At 30.6% G+C, this 20,475-nt stretch overlaps 2 protein-coding genes across 2 annotated transcripts in view; both read right to left on the reverse strand.

Annotated features, from left to right (window-relative positions):
- LOC105619875 (venom serine protease-like) overlaps positions 1-207 on the reverse strand; it is a 9,640-nt gene extending 9,433 nt beyond the window's left edge. Inside the window, exon 1 of the mRNA XM_012201393.1 lies at positions 165-207. Within this exon, the coding sequence (XP_012056783.1) occupies positions 165-207 (43 nt within the window). The remainder of the gene's footprint in view (positions 1-164) is intronic.
- Positions 1-13,102, reverse strand: part of LOC105619876 (putative mediator of RNA polymerase II transcription subunit 26) — a 45,208-nt gene extending 32,106 nt beyond the window's left edge. The window contains exons 1-3 of the mRNA XM_012201394.1: positions 12,935-13,102; positions 7,763-7,903; positions 5,464-5,590 (exon numbers count right to left, since the gene is read on the reverse strand). Coding sequence (XP_012056784.1) covers positions 5,464-5,590; positions 7,763-7,903; positions 12,935-13,102 — 436 coding nt within the window. The remainder of the gene's footprint in view (positions 1-5,463; positions 5,591-7,762; positions 7,904-12,934) is intronic.
- Between the last annotated feature and the right edge of the window lie 7,373 nt (positions 13,103-20,475).

Genomic DNA, 20,475 nt, shown 5'->3' on the forward strand with positions numbered 1-20,475 from the left:
AGTATATATATATATATAGTATATATAGTATATATATATATGTATATTTGTATGTTAATTGAATATATTTGCTGTATTATAATTAAAATGGTAGAAATGGTAGTCGTAAATGTTTCATTAATCCATAACTAATTTAATTAATATTAATTTTAACTTTCACGTACCTTCTTTTATATTTTCATAGAACTTCCAACAAAACTCCATCATCAGGACTATTTATCGTAGCAACTTCGTAGTAACTTTCGTAAATCAATATAGTGACTTGCACCGTATAATATGTAAGTATCGCATCAAGTGTTTTATTGACAAAAAGCGTAAAGAAGCTTGTTCCTTGCAATGAATGTAGATCGACTGTTTTATAATTCGGCGTACAACGACAATGCATCGATATTCGTCAATACTTATATATCATCGGTTCTATCCTTTTTTCGTATACGTAATAATTAAAAGCTTATTATTGATAGACAATAACTATAATCTGCGTTCAAGGAACGCGTTATCAGAGCTATTGCATCATTCTACCATTGTTTTACGTTTGATGAACAATAAAGATAAATGATACAACAATACTGATAGCGCTCCTTGAACGCAGCTTATAATTATTGTCTATTTGTGTTCTTAGTCCGAATAAATTCTTGGAAATTTTGGGAAAAAACCGTTTTTTTCCGGTTTTTGCCTTATCATATTTTTCCAGACTTTCTTCTTCTAAGATAATTTTATTTTTATTATCCTTTATATAAATAATTTCATTAAATTATTAATTTCTTTTACTTTTAAGAATTCTAATAAATAAATTCATTTATGAATAAATATTAATAAGATTAAAACCATTTTAAATAAGTACATCACCTAAATATGAAAAGCGCCACTTGACGAAAAAAATTAAGTATTAAACTAATACAGATACGTACTCTTATTTTAAATTAATTTATTTCAGAAATATGACTGCGCGCCGTTACTGCTGGATTTTCAACGCAATCCGTCTGAAATATTAATAATCCTCTCAAATTTAATCTTAAAAACCTGTAATAAACTTATTACAAAACTATCCATTTATAAATAAAATTCCCTGTTATGATCATTTATGAAATTTTTTGAATTTATGAATAAGTTTCTCTCACCGCCCTCTCTTTTTCTCTCTCTTTCTTATAGCAAAGACATTAAATATTAAACCTCAACTACATGAGTAAGTCATTTGGATCCGGGTAAAAATTTTAATCTGCTACTATTTTTATACGGTTAATATTGCAGAGTTTAAATAAAGAGATAAAAAAATTTTCTCTATCGCCGTTATGTAATTGCTTCATTGTTGTCTTGACGCTAATGTGATGCAATAAAAATTTGGCTTGAGTGACTTGGATCCGTTAAATTCGATAGATTTTTGCAGAAAGTGAAAATTTATTTTTAGTAAGTGCCTGTTTATTAGTACTGTATTCAAGTATATATATTGTCTTCTTATAATTAAAACATATGTTCATTGTCAAAAAATTCGTTCTTGCAAGAGAGGCGTCTTGGTGAAACGATTCCTCTATTTTCTCTGAGTTAAATCGTGAATAAATAATGTCGAAATCATTACGTATTAGATGGAGTAAAAAGAAATCCATTATTTTTCCATTCAATTTCATGCAAAAATAATGGATTTCTTTTCACTACACTTAATATTTAATACAAAATATTTTCATTGCATTTTTTTTTTAAAGAAAACACATACAAATACATACGACATAAATCCGACATTATTTTTCTGAGTATGTGCATAATGCTCCCACTTCAGTCACACAACTAATTATACTTTTTGGAATGAATCAATGTAATGTATTTTTTTTCTTAACGTTCAAGTCTTGCTGTTTTCAAAACAGCTACTTACTTTTATTTATATTTTTTTATCATAAAGATAGAATTTTTTTGAAAAAAAAACCGATTACTCCACTTTTCATAAAATGTTCTTTAATATTTTTTGGCATAACTTTTTCTATTATTAAAATTTTTTTATATTGCGATATTTCGATTTTATACATTCTGATATATTAAACAAAAAAAATTTTCTATTGAGATCATTTATTGTAATTACAGAGCTAATCAAAAAAATTGTGGGTGACTTAGATTCAGACATGTAAATTACAACTCTAAAACAAGACATGTAATTGAGGGTTAATTAAAAAAAAAAAAAAGTATAGATGATATTGTAACATAAATTTAATGTTTTATACTATACATATATATCATAAAACTTATTGTGTTATAAAAAAAATATGTATATATAAAAATATATAATATATATGTATAAGATAAAAAATTTATAAACAAGTATTTTTTTTATAAGAGTATTACAGGTATATATAGATGTATTTTGTGTAACAAAAAATATTAGTATTTTGTACTTCATTATCACAGAATATACAAATAATAATAAAAATAAATATCTTATACTGTTACTGATTATTGAATTTTAGCTTGATCAGTCTCAATACACTTGAAAAACCTGTCATTTATGTAATAAATAATAAACGGGAGACAAATCTTCTATTTTTTTGCGTAAAATAATTTAAAATGATTTTTTTTAAAGCAACATTCTATCATTAAATTCAAATATAGACCAAAAAGAACCTATTGAAAGAATTTTTTTGGTGAAAAATGAAAAAAATTGAGTTTTTTCCTCGATTTTATTTTTCCGGAAACTTAACAACTTAAGAGAGCAATTTTTACATTTTTCAGAAAAAATTGGAAAAAACCAGAAAAACCTCGTCTTTTCCTCGATTCTATTTTAAAAATTAAGAACTCTATTATCTATTGATAATAAGCTCATTATTACGTAAACGCAAGATAAAAACGAGTACATTATCATCGTGGCAATATTTTATTTTACTTTTGTGACAAACGTCACAAAAAAATGTAACGAATTTAATTATTACAAAATAAAATAAAAGTTAAAGTTCGCATCTAATAAAGACAAAGATGCTTTATATATATAAAGATTTTTCATACATTTTATATTTATAAAGTTTTTTATATTTTGTGCTTATATTTTATTTTATTACGTACACTATATAATAGTACATTTAATTAGTTTTTAATGAAAAAAAATAAAATTTTATCAATCTATTAAATTTTCAAATTAAATTTTGAAGTTCCTACAGAGGAGAGACTTTTTAGCATCACAATCGAAAGCGCCGATCCGTTAATACGTAGTGTTATAGAAAGTTATTCTGTAGTATTATAGAAAAGTGTCACGAATATGTTCATGGGCCATTTCGTGGACCGACAAGAAGCGTTGCGGATATGTTCAGATGGGCATTTTTCTCTAACGCTACAGAATAACTGCGTATGAACAGGTCGGCGCTTTCGATTGTGGTATTATAAAGTCTGTAGGAGTCTTAAAAACTTAATTTGAAAATTCAATAGATTGATAAAATTTTTATATTTTTTTATTAATAACTACTAATTAAATGTACTGTTATACATTGCAGTTATATATGCGCAGTAAAGTACAAAAATCATGATAAGTATAAAATATAAAAATTTTTACAGATATAAAGGGCATGAAAAATCTTATCTATAGCTATAAAGTCGTAGGAACTCTAATGCGTTATAAATTTGTAACCATAAATATAATAATATATATATATATTTAGATATATAATTTATACTTACTTACCTTTTTAAAAAAGTAAAAAAGATGCTAAAAGTTTTCTTCGAAAAAAAAAAATTGTACCAAATTAAAAAGTAAAATCCAAGTGGTACTATTTTTATTATTTAAATACATACTCTAATGATATATATCATTATATAAAAGATATTTGATACAACAACTGAGGCTAACTTAAATCCCACATCAAATTAAATAATGAATATAATTCAAGTGGTATCATCTTTAATTTTTATATATATTTTTATAATGAAACCCGAGTATCCTTATTATTCCTATTGAAGGCTTTTCCTATTCCAATCCAAATGGCTTTAATTGTCCTTAAAAGAAATTATTATAACACAATCCATTCAAAGACATTTTCTCTTTCGACCAAAGTAACAATTATTTAATTCTTCTTCAAAACGTTATTATCTCCGAAACATTACATTACAAAATTACGTTATCTTACTCAAGTGTTATCACACAAAGAATTAATAAAGTAACAATATAAAATGACAGAATGAAAAAATTTAACTTAGAATCTCTAATAGTTAGACCATTAAAAGACATATATCTCTTATTAAAAAAATTTAATTTAAATAGAAAAATTGTTATTACTTACTCTCTTGTTCCATTTCTCAAAACTTGTAATTTTCACTCACGGCACGCCGTAAATTCAAAATAACTTCGCTTTCGTTTTATATACTCATTGAGTATACGTGGAATGTGATTGATTCGACTGTTATTGAGATAGATGTGAAACAAGTATAACAATAACACAAATAGCGCTAATTAGAATCATAGAATGTGTTCCGTATCATTTTATCTTTATTTAATAGTCAACAAGGATAAAATGACATATACGCATCATGCGTTGAAACGGAACACATTTCTATCAAATGGATTTCGTTTGTTGATCGGCTGACAGCGACCATCGATCAAAATCCGGCAGTACTGGATCTTTCTACTGACCCTTTATGCAAATTAATCTGGATATTGTTGAGTCTACAATACATACACAATCACAAAAAAAATATACCAATCAACGCATTTTTTCGTGAAATGAAATTGCTGCAGAAAAAAGTGTCGCTCTCCCTGTGTCGCTGTCCCTGTCAACCGAGATATTAATCGAAATTGACGACTATTCAAATTAGGAAATCTGTTACAGCCACAAAAAACCTTTCTCTGTTTCTTGCTATGTGAAAAGTTGTAAACTTTTGCATATCCAATATATTTAACAATACACTTCATAATACAGATTATTATTTAAAAACCATCGCATAAATGTACATGTCACTTATCAAGTAAACGTCACTTATCAAGTGAACTTTTCAATAACTATCGTTCTTGTATATAAGATATTTTATATCGTCGTATGGCGATTCCGAAATTATTTTTTTACTTCACAATATATTGCAAATAAAAATATGTTTCAATAAATTAATGTAATAAATAAATTAAAAAAAAACGAATTTTCTTTAAATCTGAATCAGTGAAAATCTGAATCACTAATATCAGTGCCAAGTATGCCACTGGTAATTAAATGTGAGATCCCTAACCTAGTTAATCTTTATTATGTGATCTAATTAACCTTGTTTTAGTGCTTAAATCAATGAATATGGTATAGGAAAATTGAAATTAATGTGTGAATATCAGTATTTTAGTTATATAATGCTCAAAAATTCTTCTTTTTTTAGTTAACTTCACTGATTATCAGTGCCAAGTATGTCACTGGATGATTAGTGATCATCTATTGATTCAGCTTTAGAGAGTATCTAGGATGCAGCTCAAATGTGAAATGAAGAATTGAGAAATGCAAAAAATAATGGACTTACTCAATGTCGCATTGTTGACACGCGACTGATCCGTCTGCGATCTGAGTAATCGCAGTCGATTCAGCTTACTCTGTTGCTGGTCCAGCTTGTGCCTTAATCTAGCGAGTCTGTCCTGCTGTGCTGGCTCCTGAAACGGTAAACAGTGCGTGAACGCGATCACTATAGATAATAAATATACAGTTAACACAGTAAATGGATTAAGATAGGAAGAAAATAAAATCTGTAGTGAATTCAGTTATTTGCATATTGAAAAAAATTACTAATTTTTAATAAATATATCTACTAAATGTAAACATATATTTATTTGGTACAAGGATCATTATAATTTAATTAAAGTATTTTTTATTGAGTAAATACTTATAAGTAAATGTTTTATTAATACTATTCAAACAAATATATCTATATTCAAGTGTTGGTAAAAATTTTTTCAGTATAGATTAATGCATAATAAAGATTGCTATTGTATACATAATATTAGCAAAAAGTTAAGTATAAATATTTTAAATGATTAAATATCCAACATTATCATTATTCAGTAGAATACAGCAGAGGAATATACGTTATTCAAGAGAATATATATTTTGTACTGTTTCATTGTCAAAGTTATGATTATATTATGCCATTGATTTCAGATACTTTATACATAAAGCAGCCTTTAATGTGTACTAATCCAGTGCAGTGCGATTGATCAAATTCACCGTTAGTAACATTATCACGAACGCAAATCTACATTTGCATAACTATCTATGACAAAACTAACTATGACAAAAGCTTAAATTTCAACAACGTATCTATTGATTTTCTGTTAGCTTATTATTAGAGGATTAGAGGATGAGTTTAGAGGTCGAAACAAGAAAAAATGCTTCTTCATAATTTCTCATTCGCGAGTTTAATTCGCTATTACCAACTTCGATGGAATCGCGAAACAAGATTACGCGATCTCAGAGAATAGGTCCACCAGGACCCATTCCCTCTTCGAGACTGCTCTTCGAGATCAAGGCTGCTCAGTCGTGAAGGTCATTATAACGGTAACTGCACAAGCATATTATCGATCTCCCTCACCATGATTTTTGAGGGAGAGAGAACGCGTGACGAACGAATCATTAAGGGTTGATGCATTATGTACGAATAGAGTCATTGAACTGCGTACATGTTAAGCTAGTAGTACATAGAAAAACATAAGCAATAAGCGAATCAAATAATTTTCTTGAATCACAATTAAGAACATAAACCGGATGCGAGAAGTCAACCACTACAAAAAAATGTACAGTGATTGCTAATTATGGCAACATACTTTATTGCATTACTATTGTATTGTTTTCTTATGTATTGCCATCTATTGCGCGTAATATTGCTAAGTATTGTTAATGTACTGCTATGTACTGCTATGTATTGCTAACACATTGCTAGTGCTATACTACTGTTACTGCTAGCATTGCCTGGTTTATTACTGTACTGTCGTAATAAATTTCTAAAGAAATGTACACTGATTGCCATGGTAGTTGATCCCTCGGTAGGAGTGTTTAATGAAATCTTATAAAAAAATTTCCTGAAACTTCTCTTATTTTTGCTCAAAATTCCAGATAAGATTAGAATAATTTTTAATGCAACTTTGAAATAAATTAAAGTATAAACAACGCAAACAATTGAAAATTATTAGAAGATAGAGATCCATGAGACTGTATCTATTATCCTTTATATTTGGAACCATAAATTGAATAATAAAAAAAAGTATAGAAAATACCAATATAATATCAGCTGTTCTATATTGCTGAATATTGTCTTTTACTATCACCCTAATTTTTTAAATGAAAACTCGCGAGACACATGAGAATTATGTACATCAATATACGCAGATGCCATAGATGTATACATACCATTCTTATTGCTAATTGATCAATATTTTACATTATTAAGAAGAAGAAATAATCAAAGACACAATATTTTCAAAAAGCGAAATTAAAAAAGGCAAAATTTAAAATTTCAAAATTTTCCTGAGTGTCTCAATAAAAATTTTTTATTTTTTCAAGAATAAAAAAGAAATCCCTTCCAAAAAATTCCAGATTTTTTTTCTAGTAAGCACTTTAGATAAAGCAATAACATAAGCAATAGTATAAAATATAAAAAACGTTGATCTATTTATTGCTTGCGTTTTTCTATGTGCTACTAGTTTTATTTTTCGATTTGAAGTTGGTATTCTTTCAATGACAACTTTCATCAATTGTACGGTAAAAATGAAGTATGATTCCAAGTAGTACTTTATCTTAGTCCGAAAATGATGGAAGAGAATGCGACTCACCTGTGCGCCTCGAAGCACGGCTAAGCGGGCCTCTTTCTGCTCCAGGAGGCGCCTTTGCTGAGCGATTTCCCGCTGTTGCCTGGCTGCCATGCTTTCAAGCTCGCTGAGCACCAGCACAGCACCACCCCCGCCCACTGCTAACTGAAACAGCAAGATTAAATGCACGTAAGCATACGAATGTATGTGCCAAGGTAAAACAACGGTAACAAGGAAACGTAAATAGGTACGAATGGACGACAAAAAGGTGCGGAATTGGCGATTAATTACATCTCGAATATCGATCAACGGCCTTCGTTGTTTCTTGATCTTCCACGAAAGTTTCCGTGGAGCGCACAGCGCGTAAAACAATTACGTGTCGTTATTTGCTTAGGAGATAAATTCTTTGGAGATATTTTTAAAAAATATATCAAAAAATTTTCATCTTGAATCGGAAATTTAAGACCAAATTTAACATTTTTTTCTTCTATATGTATTACTTATTAAAAAATAAAAATTAAAAACTATGATATATATATATATATATATATATATATACATATATCGTATGTGATAGACACGTATTACATTTATCAAATATATAAAAATTTCCTCTTAAAAAGTAGGAAAGTAGTAGTAACTTAGAAGTAAAAAAATTAAAGTTTAAAATTTTTATCTTTTCATATCCTTTGTAAGAATATATCTTAACACATCCATCTCAACACATCTTCATAAGAAAGAAAAGAAATTCAAGAAATTTAAATCGGAAGATCCGAAAATCAAATTGGTGTACTTCATTCTATTGAGTATTCAAGTAAACATAGGATAATCCATCATTTAATGCATGCGAACCGAAACTATCAAGTCATTTGCATTGACAAATTAATTTCTCTTATTACAAACAGGTCAGTTTGTTAACGATGATTAAAGCTTATGACATACATTTTTTTCTGTCAGACTATTTGCGTTTTAATAAATTACTAAAATTGTATCACATAAAATACAGAATTTCTAGAAATTTATTAACATATAAAAAAATGCATTGTACTATAGGCTTAAATAGAGATTTAAATAAGTTTTTTACTTTGGAGAAAAATTCAAGTAAAAAATGAATTTTTTACGACAAAAAAATTTTGATTTTTTTAAACTAAAATCTGATGTTTTAATTAGCTTATATAAAATAAAAATTATATAGAATTCATGTTAAACATATAGAAAAAGATATAAAATTTATTTTATTTTTTAGTATTCCTTGTTAAAATGTTTGCTATCTTATTTTATTGCTATGTTATTTCGATATTATTTAATATCTTTTTGTCTTTCTAATTTCAAATCAAAGCAGAAATATCCTTGCGTTATAAATAAACTAATATCCTTTATCAATCATTTAAGTGCACTATCGCTTATTATTATTTAAATGACAAATATTTTTATATTTTACTCCGATTTTAAAAGTTACCTAAGCAATAATACTATTGTTAACACAGATAATACTTCATTAGCATAATTAGTACTGTTTTATTGTAATATTGATTGTAATTGTAGGTATTCTAAATTTTAATTATTGAGATAACGCCCTAATATAATATCGATTTAAGAATAGTTGGAGATAATTCGATAAACGTTGTTTCATTCAATTTATAATATGTACAATTACAATATATATATATATATACAATAAAACAGCGTCAATCATTTAGACACTGTATTACATTTAACTTTTATAGTTATATTTTCACAGAAATTTTTTGGACAAATGCGAAAACTGAATTCTAGAATAATAATATTATACAACGTCAAAATAATTAAAATGCTCCCAAAAATATATTCGAGTAAAAAACTTCCAAGGAAAATTGCTTTTTACTCTAAAATTTTTTATTCAAAGTTTCTTTTTAGTTTTTTTCTCGATTCACCTCTAGACTCAAATATATCGTTCGCTTAATTTACATGCTCTCTAAATTCTTTTTGTAACATTAAAGAGAGGCTGCAATTTGATGCCGCGCAAATCCCACTTTCGAGTAGAGAGAGAGAGAGCGCTGGACCGATCGAGAGATGTGTGTGCACGTTCGTGCCTCTTTTTGTTTCATCTCCCGTACCACCATCTGGAGAGGGTCGACCATGGCGCATCGCGTCCGATACCAGGTAGAATCCCAAGGTCAGCATGCGGCCCTTCGAATTCCATCGTGACAAGGACTCCGTGCAACCTTCGTACGTCAATGAAAGTGCGCGCTCGACGACGGACGACAGGACGGATACGAAATAAATGCGCACCAGAGAGTGAGCACGCACGATGAAAATATCGGTTTCCTGATCGGTTGTCCCCGTGGAGAACAGATCGCAAAGGGTTTTCTCTCGTTTCGTTCCACTTCGTGTTCGAAATAAAATGCATTCTCGCGGAAATTCGCTTGCGCATGTATTCCCTTTTACTATGTTTCTTATTGCGTTTTTACATCCGCGAGTCGCAAAAGTATAATAAAAGCAAAACTCTACTACACCACTTTCCAATATTCGTGACCACAATATGAGAGGAAAACCATTGCGCTTATTGATAAATTATTCATGTCATTTTCCATGTTTAAAAATCGAATTAGTAACATTTTGTGTTCTCATTCGTAAAAAAAAATGTACAAAGTACGTTTAAATAAAACACGGAATAAAAGAGTACTTTTAACACAAAGGGAAAAAAAAGATGAAAGATCGAATTTCGCTTCTTCACCTTAACTCTCAAGACAATTTAATCAAGACAATTTAATCGTATTCAAAGCGGATTATCCCGCGGATTCAAAGCGGATTTCTGAAGCCTCATGTACAATTCAAGTAACGAATAACGAGGATCAGAATGTCGGAAGTTTTGGCTGAATATTCGGTGCGAGTACAGACCTCTATATATATATATATATATATCGATAACTCTGGACAATAAGTTATTGATAAATTAATCTTAGCAGTGACACAATCCTTCGCGTGGACCACGTCTTCCGGTGCGAATCAAACATCTCGAAGCGGCGGTTACAGCGAAAGTATCACACTGCTCGACACAATAACGACGCGCCCGTTGAACGGGGAAGATAATATAATACAAACGCCTTCGGCGGAGGCCCCGTCGTTCCAGCTTCTGCCTCTTTTCATTCCGCGCGCGTTCACTCGCGTGACAGTTAATTGTTTCGAGCAGGCTAGCTGCGCGAACGCGGTTGAGAATGGTAAATGAAACGGCGGAACTGCGTTGGACGTATCGCGCGATCGCCAAGAGAAATGAAAAGGGAGCCATTTCCCGACAGCTCCGCCGGCAGAACGAACGACTCGCCTCCGATCCCATTCAATTTCATTATCCCGCCATTCCGTTATGATACATATAGTAGTCTACGAGATACATACATTATGCTACTTTAACCTGTAAAAACGAACACTCAGAGTTTTCTGGGTCATACTCGTCACGCTTCACACGTGTTTCAGTATATGTATTTTTTAACAAACGCTGCAGTTTATCAATTGTACGCTTTACACGTCAAATTCATAACTCACTGTAAAAAATAAAAGTGTTAATTTAAAAACATATAATAAACTTTCTGAGGTGCAAAAATGTTAAAATTAACACAAAGATATTAATTTTGTAAATTAATATCAAATATTTTTTATCCTTATACTTGTCATTAAAAAATTTAATATAAAAAATATAATAATAATTAGAAATAAAAGTCCTGGAAAATACTACTTTTCTCGAGAATATCTAATTTTTATAAAGTACATTCTTCACATTTTCTTTATCCATTTATCTTCGAGGGTACTTTCGACAAAAGATAATTGCGCTTGCTGCAAGAGTATCGGCGGTTGCAATCCTTTCACGCCGAGTCCTCAATTGATCTGGCCAGCTTCTTGGAAAGAAATATAAGAAGGAAAAAGAGGTAATCTCTCCCGGCCGATAACCAGCCAAGAATTCGTTTCCGTGCGTGAATGGGCGGGAAAGTTGCGAAAAGATGTTCTCTTGAGAGTACACGTAAACGAAAAAGAAATTTCTCATAGAGGCGCGGATTCTTGTAGAAGCGGATAATCCCCGAGGGATGATCCGCCTGCAAAATTAATTTCGAGGAGCCTGAAAACAGGTAGCGCGGAGAAAGCTGTAATCGGCAGTTTGTTCATTTCGGCGAGGCGCCGCGCCGGCTTGAGTTGGTCTTCTCTTTCTTTTTTTGGGCGCATTCATTCGTGAAATTAATGAAAGTGCGACTCGTCATCGCTGTATGAAAGACAAAAAATAAAAGTGTATAATTAAATGCAAAAAATAAAAGTATATAATTAATTCGTATTTCTGACTCGGAGCTTCTTCAATTACGATTACAAGGTTTAATACAATTTCCACTTGCAGTCTCTTTGTAGATTTCGAGTTGAGACGGAAATATTTCACGACTTCTCGAGATATTTAAATAATGTGAAAATTGACATTCTACAATATTATAGTCCGTTAAAAAGGGAAAGAGACAGAAGAGAGAGAATTAATGGACTATGAATGAAGTCGCAAATGAAACTAACAAGGCCTGCTCTCTCCTCTCTAGCCTTTTCCACTTCCTGATTAAAAGGAAATAAATATAAGCTAATGCTTCGCAAAGGAAAGTCAGAAAACGTAAGTGTAGAAAGTACAATGGCTAGACTTAAGCGGAGAAAGAGCAAGCTTGCAATTATGATAATTACACTTGCTTAAGAGAGAATATACGGTACACTGATAAAAATGTAAATATGGAGGATCGAATGAAATAATTTTCCATAATATTTATTCGATCATCCTTATAAAAGTAAAATATTTCAGACATACGTGCGTTTTAATTAAGACTAATTAAAACTTTTTAAACGGTAAAGCTTTAATAACGCACGAAATTAATGCATATGTTTTAAATATAATGTCATAACATGTAAATGGATTTCTTTCAACTTTATCGCAGCGTCACTTTTAATTAGACTATAACAGAGTTAATATTTTTCAATGAATAACTAATAAAATATTGGAATGAAATATTCGATTTGTTCTTGACATGCATTTCTATAATCATTTTCTATAATTACGATTTAATAATACACAGTCAGAATATATATATAGTCAAACAGCTTCTTTCCCAACTCCTAAGTATTTATTCATATAAGTGCAGAGTCTCTTCGCGTTGGCGGAGCGAAAAGCGAGAGACAGCAAAGTGCCGAGTAGAACCTTACCTCACTACTTACTTGCTCGCCGTTGTTGCATTCCGTCTCTGCGGCGTTTGAAGGAAGTTTTTCCTTCGCTGGGACGGACTTGGACTTCCTCTTGGATTTTCCGTGATGCAGCTTTACCGCCACGGTTTTCACCTCGAAGTTTTCTCGCGGATAGACGCACGCCAACATCCTCGCAGTGGCATGGACCAGCCCGCAAAACCGCACGCTCGAGTTTCGTCTCTATACGATTTACGTTAAACGCAAAAACCAACCTTGTCGGAAATGTGTTTCTCGTTTATTCCTCTTCATACACTCTCACAGATATGATACGATGATAACGACGGCTTTGAAAAAGAAACTGCATAACAAAATCGCGATAACAAAATCGCAAGGTCGCAAAGTCGTATTGTTTTATTAGGATAATATTCCCCCAAAATATTTGTTTCAGAATAAATTTTGAGACCAAATCTCTGCAAAATATGGAGGATTTTTCTTAATTCTCGAAAAAAAAATTTGTTGACTACTAGGAATAAAAAAGGCAAATCTCTTTATTTTACACTTATTTTACATTAGGGATGCTGTATGTGTGTTTGTAAGAGAAAATATAAATTAAAAATTTTATCAATAAATTTGTCTTATCTAAAGCTCATCTTAATTGAAAAATAATATACATATTAACATGAAAAAATTGTTAGAAGATAGAAAAAATTTAAGAATATTATCTCTTGTCTTTGACCTCCTTATTTTTCGCCATCTCTATGAATTTGCATTTATTTAACATCGTTATTTTAATCCTTAATTGAAGGTATGCATTTTGTAATTAGCGATTGGTGAGTGACGTATCGGCAACACGATATTTACTCAAAGCAAATGAATATTATCTGCTATTCTGTGTATGTGCTCGATATAATACTATAGAATTTATCATAACGCTATTAATTCGTTAATTGAAAAAGGAAAATAATTTAAACGATGATATTTCATGTTACATTATAAAGTGTAATTTTTTTATTAAAAACCTCATCAAATTATATATTTTATTCATGTTTTAATTTTGATAATCGATAAATTAATATCGATAAATTAATTATCTTGTTATGATAATACTTCATATTTTTTCTTTTGAAATTGAGAATAATTATTAATACATGAAGAATAATTCTATTGGAGTATCAAAAAAAATTTAGTTAGACAGGTATAAAAATAATTTTGTTGGACTATCAAAATAACCGTAAAAGCCGCTCAAGCATGGTGAGCAATATTGCAAAAAAATTTTAACATTCTAATAATCATTTTGAACGTCTTACATAATTATTTTGATAGTTTAACAAAATTATTTTCAGAAATTATTTTTCTGATCTAATAACTAAATTTTTGCTTGAATAGCAAATTTTGCTTAAACGACAAAACTGTTCTTTCCGTGTAGATATTGGTAAGTCTTGCTAAATTTTTTTTTAAGTCCTCTCAGCTAAAATGTGACGCTCGTCTTTCATCTTATAAAACATTGTAGATCCGCAAAATAATTTGTGGGAATCCCTCGAGATTTAAAGGTCCTTAGCGACCCATCTATCGATAAATCTGCTATTGAACGATGTGCAAGTGTAGTACGTTGCTTTCCATTTATAAGCCACTTGACACGAATCGACACGTAACGCTTTAAAAATTCAGGACGGCAGTGTATCGAATGGCCCATAATGCACGTAATATGCAAAACTATACCGGATAGACAGACAAAGATACAGATATACCATTAATTTTCCATCTTCACATTACACACTTTATGTATCTCCACATAAGCTTTATATGAAATAAAGCATACAACTACTTAGCGAAATGGCATATAAAAACATGTATATCCATCGCCAGATTTTTATAAATGTGCTAATTTTAAATTGACACTGTTTGTAATAAAATATTGAAAGTAACAAGCATTTATCAAATAATAAAATTTTAATATAATCATTTACAACGCTTTAATTTGTCTTCAAAAGAACTATCGCGATAGAACAGCAAATTTGAAACTTTTGCTAGTTTTCAAGTTTTAATGTCATGTACTTTGGAAATTAATGCTTAAATTAAAATCTTATCAAAGTAAAAAAGTGAAGATTATTTGAAGTTTACTCAAGAACGCAAGGGAACAATTTCATCGCTTGTAATTAAAAAATAAGTCGCCAAAAACTTCATCGTTTTTAATTACAAAAACTATTCGTATTTTATCATTAAAGATTGACTTCATAGCTACAGTACACCTGCCATTCTCAGTCGTGACCAGATAGAAAAGTAGGACAGAACTTTTCTATAGACAGAATGTATTATAAAGGAACTTGTAGTTATTTTGATCATCAGAGCTATATCTGATCTGCTTTTTTTTCTCTCTTGATATTCATTCTCCTCAATATTCAATATCAAATAATTTACAACTTTTCTATTTTCTTTATAAAAAAAATGAGCTGACGCACAAAATCGATATAAGGCTGGATTTATGGGCTTTTCCGCAAAAGATGTCGGATGAAAAATGAGCCGCGTTGGAAGCGTTTGGCTGCGCTAGAAATTCGAAATCTTTTCGATATTACGATTCGGCATTTCGTCAAGTTCGACACTGAAGAACAGAGAGACGCCTGCGTTTCTTGGCGCCATGCCTCGCCTTGTGACCCGATAATTCTCTTGCTCCTCGTTTGTAAAGTGGAAATATAAGGCATGATAATGGGCTCTATCTTAGGAGCCTGAAGAATGAAGTTACGTTCACATTGCTTCGCTAAGAGTCACGGACAAAATTTCGAGACAAAGGCTATTAAAATTTCATCAAAATTCCTCTTAAATTGAACTTTTTAACCATTCTTTTCGAGATTGTGGAATAAATCAAAAGAGATTTAATACTCTAAATTTGCAATTTGCTGTAGAAGCATGCTATAAAACCGCCATTTAGTTTGATGGTTCACGACAGTTTTTGTTAATATTTAAACATTATATTATTAAAATACAAATATATTATATATTATATGTTTTTAATAATATATTTTATTTAATAATATAATTGAGATCAAAATTTTTCATCAAATTACAATTCTTAAAATTTTTCAATATTTAGATCAAAGACATCCGAATATAGTTCAAATGGATTAATAATAGCGTTAATGGAGGTTGCGATAAGTATTAATCAAGTTTTCATCCGGTTAAGAATGGCACGCGAATTTATTTTCGCTCTATTTTCACTCGATCTCATAGCTAAGAATAATAAACTAGGTAAAATAGAAAGAGAGAGAGAGAGAGTCGTGATCTTAATCTTTAACTCAAAATACACAAATGCTTCTAAATATGTTTCACAGTTTACGAAAGTATCGAACATAAGATCACGTGAGAATATACGAATTTTAATTTTAGAGTATTAATAATTAAAATATGATACAAAAAATAAGCCTAAAAATTCTTTAAAAGTAGAGAAAGTATATACATTCTCTCAAAATCTTGATACATTTTTCAACATTTAAAAAGAGATATAAAATTATCCAGAAAGAATAATTTTACTGAAATATCTAAAAATTTAGCCAGATATAGATCTGAACATAATTTTATTAAACTATCAAAATATTTGTGTAGAAAACTCAAGCATAAATAATGTTACAAAAAATTTTAATATTCTAGCTTCAACGTTTTACATAATGGTCCAACAAAATTTATTTTCAGACCTGTATTTAACTAAATTTTTAGATAAATCATCAAAACCATTCTTTTCGTGAAAATATTCTACATGAAGATTGTACTTTAGTACACATATGTCTACATATGTGTACTTTATTACGTATGTCCATTTCTTTTTTTCATGTAAAATATTAATATAAAACCGAGTTTACGTGTGTCGAGTCCTTTTTTTTTTTTCTTGCACTCTCTCTCTCTTCCGACTGAAGAAATTTATTCGAGCGACCGAATATTCTCTTTAGATATAAACGGAACATCGTATATAACGTGCATCTCGCAAGATGGTTAAACGAGTTGCCGCGTTTACGGACACAGCGCGACGCGACAACTCGTACACAGAGCGAGCAGAAGTGCATATCAATTTATGGAAATGAGAGAACACGCCTTGCCGCGTGGCCACGTTTCTCGTAGCCGACGACGGTTTTACGCGACAGCGCGCGTTGATGGCTATCCAATTTGGCATGCAAAGCCCGGATAGCGAGGCGCACAAATTAGATTTCGGCGTAATTCGCGAAAACGTCGGCCAAGTCGGTTTTCCCGAGGCATGGCGAGAGATAATCGAAATTTAGACATATGTAGGGTCCAACCGAGCGGCCTGAATTGACTTAATGAAAGAAAGAGACCGAGAGTAAATTGTATGAGACAATTCTCAGAAAGTCGCTGAACTAGTTTTCATCCACGTATTTCTTTGATCCACTTAGCATCGACCCTCTCTCGGTTTGAAAGTTTGATAGAATAACATCTTTTCTCTACAATATTTTTCTACATATATGAAGACGCATGAATAATTTCGTCACAGAACTGAATTCAACAGGTTTTTATCGAGCCTGATTATTATGCGGTACAGATGCAGCTTACAGTGTCGCATTCTGTCAATTTTCATACTACAATAAAACACACGTGCGCAGCATAATAGATGAGATTAAAGTTAAAAACACCCTAGAGAAAAGCGCAGCCAGCGTACATAACATTAGCTAGTGCACAAAGCCAGTAAATAAACGAGTCGTGCAGAATGGGAGATCTTATATGTAAAATTATTTTATTCCTATATATTCTTTTATTTCTATCCAAAAAAAAACAATTTTAAGAAAGTATCTAAAAATTTAAAACTAGATAGATATAAATCTGAAAATAATTTTGTTGGTCCATCAAATTAATTACATAAGAATTTTAATCACAATGAATATCTGCAAAAAGTTTTGACATTCTAGCAATCAATTTGAGGGTCCTACATTTACAATTATTCTGATGATCCAACACAATTATTTTAGATTAGATTTGTATCTAGATATACTTTTAGACTTCAGCAAAATTATCCTTTTCGTGTAATTTTCACGGAAAGAACGATTTTACTAAGATATTAGCTATCTAAAAATTCTAAAAATTTAGCTATCTAGATATAAATCTGAAAATAATTTGTCAAACTATTAAATTAATTAGAATCTTACCCATGATGGACAATGCTGCAGAAAGTTTTGACATTCTCGCAATCAATTTGAATGTCCTATATAATTATTTTAATGACTCAATAAAATTATTTTAAATTAGATTTGTATACATTTTTAAATAGTATAGTAAAATTATTCTTTCCGTATAATTTTCATATAATTTCCGAAGAAGGTGTACTGGAAAGATTTGGTTGCGCTTTTCGTATTTCGCCGAGAAAAACTGTTCTTGCAATCTCACTTTGATCGAATTAAAAAAATTTAATAATGAGAATTAAAAATTATATGAAATCTTGAAATATCTGAATTATCAAAATAATTCTAGGATACTCAAGCTGGTTACTGTGGAATGTCAAAATTTTTTGCAGCATTGCTCACCATGCTTAAATTTTCTACACAATTATTTTAATGGTCCATTATATATAAAATTATATAAAATTATATTAAATATAAAATTGTTTTCAGATCTGTATCAATCTAAATTTTGAAATACTTCAGCAAAATCTGTTCTGTATTCTCTAAATCTGAATCAATAGATAATCACTGATATCCAAGTATGCCACTGGTAATCAATGAATTAAATATGAGATCTCTAACCTAGCTAATTTTTATTATGTGATCTAACTTTTAGTTATTCTAACGAACTTTTAATTTAAGCACTAAAATTAACCTGTTTTAGTGCTTAAATTCAATAAATACGGTATTAGAAGATTGAAATTAACGTGAAAATGTCAGTTATATAATGCTCAAACATTCTTTCTTTTTTAGTTAAACTTCACTGATTATCAGTGCTAAGTATACCACTGGGTAATTAGTGACTATACGTTGATTCAGAGAGATTTAGAGAGTATATTGGTATAAGTATAACGTTTCATACGCAACATCTTAATACTGTGATCTGTGACGTCCCGCCGGAGAAACCTGATGTAAATTAGTAAAACGTTAGCGAACCAGGCGTTAGTAGAGCGAACTGACGAGCGAGACGATAAACGGGTTTTTGATTGAAAATGCAATTCGATATTCGCACTCCGTCGTCGGCTATATGTATACCTTGTCGACTCAGAATGAATTAGACCGGCACGAACGAAGTGGGTCTTTCGAGCATCTTGGCTGTCGACCGTAGAATTTACGATTCGTCTGTTGCACGTGGAAACCGAGGAAGCAAGGAGAGAAGGAACGGTAATTTTACGGCAGCGGTACGCTTCCAAGGACGTACCCCGTGGCGACCGAGCAAGACTAAACAAGAAAATCTGATTCAACGACCGCTTCTTACGCGCCATTATCATCACCTCAACGATTCTTTCCGTGAAAACATAAGAGATGTTCTATTTTTAATCTTATTCACAAAATGTAAAAATTTCAAAGATCACGAGTAACAGAATCCATACATTTTACATAGAGAACTTGTATAGTTTGAAAGTTAAGACTACATTTCCCATCTTTTTTACAATGCTCCGTAATATATTCTCCTCTAAAAAATATTTCCGACAAATATTCTAAACATTTTCTCTAGATTGTCACGTTTAAAAAAGTAAAATAAAAAAAGAGAGTTGGGTTAAAGGTACATGCAACACGGTTTTGAAAATTTTTTCTCTGCTCTTGAAATACCCGTAACAGCTGCAACGATAATATTACATAAAAGCGTAAAGGTTTTTTTTATTGTATATCCGCAAAGTATAAAAATTTTTCCATTTAACTTATATTGTATTTTGTATATACATAACACTATTTTATTATTCTTATAAATAATAGTATTTATCAAAAAATATTATTCTTAATTGTATATAAGTTTCCTGATTGTATATTATTAATATTGATATCATTTTACTATCACGTTGTATATTTTTAAGGTACAGGCTATGTCTCTGAAAATAATAAATAATAATTTCTAAATTATTTATATGAGAATAAAACAAAAAAAACTCGAAGTTGATCTAAATTCTCAACATAGATATACCTTTTTGTCACAACATTTCTTCTTTTAGCGTGCAAAATATGCAATAACAAAATGAAATGTTCGCGTACAAAGAACAGTCAATTTTATATCGTGTAAAATCGTCTGACACGATTTCTCCTCGGCGGCGTACTCCGCAGGGAGACTAACTTGTCTCGTCTCTATTTCCTGGCTCATCAAAGTTGTACGTATCGCGATTCAAGGTGCACTTCTCGGACGGACGAACTCCGGAAATATAATCTCCGAATGCGGCTGTGCGTTTCAGTTTCGTTTCCGCGGATGTCAGTTTGATTTCCAATTCCGACGGAGTACGCGAACACGGATACAATTTGGAGCTTAATTCAATGACGGAGTTTCGGAAGCTCCGAAAATTTCCAGTTCTCTAGTCATTCTGCGTTTCCATCCTTTTCATAGACAAATTTTAATGTGCCGACTACTAATGAGTGTTACTCAAGGTTTTAAATCTG

This window comes from Atta cephalotes, assembly GCF_000143395.1.
Source record: "Atta cephalotes unplaced genomic scaffold scaffold00023, whole genome shotgun sequence".
NCBI classification, from domain to species: Eukaryota; Metazoa; Arthropoda; class Insecta; order Hymenoptera; family Formicidae; genus Atta; species Atta cephalotes.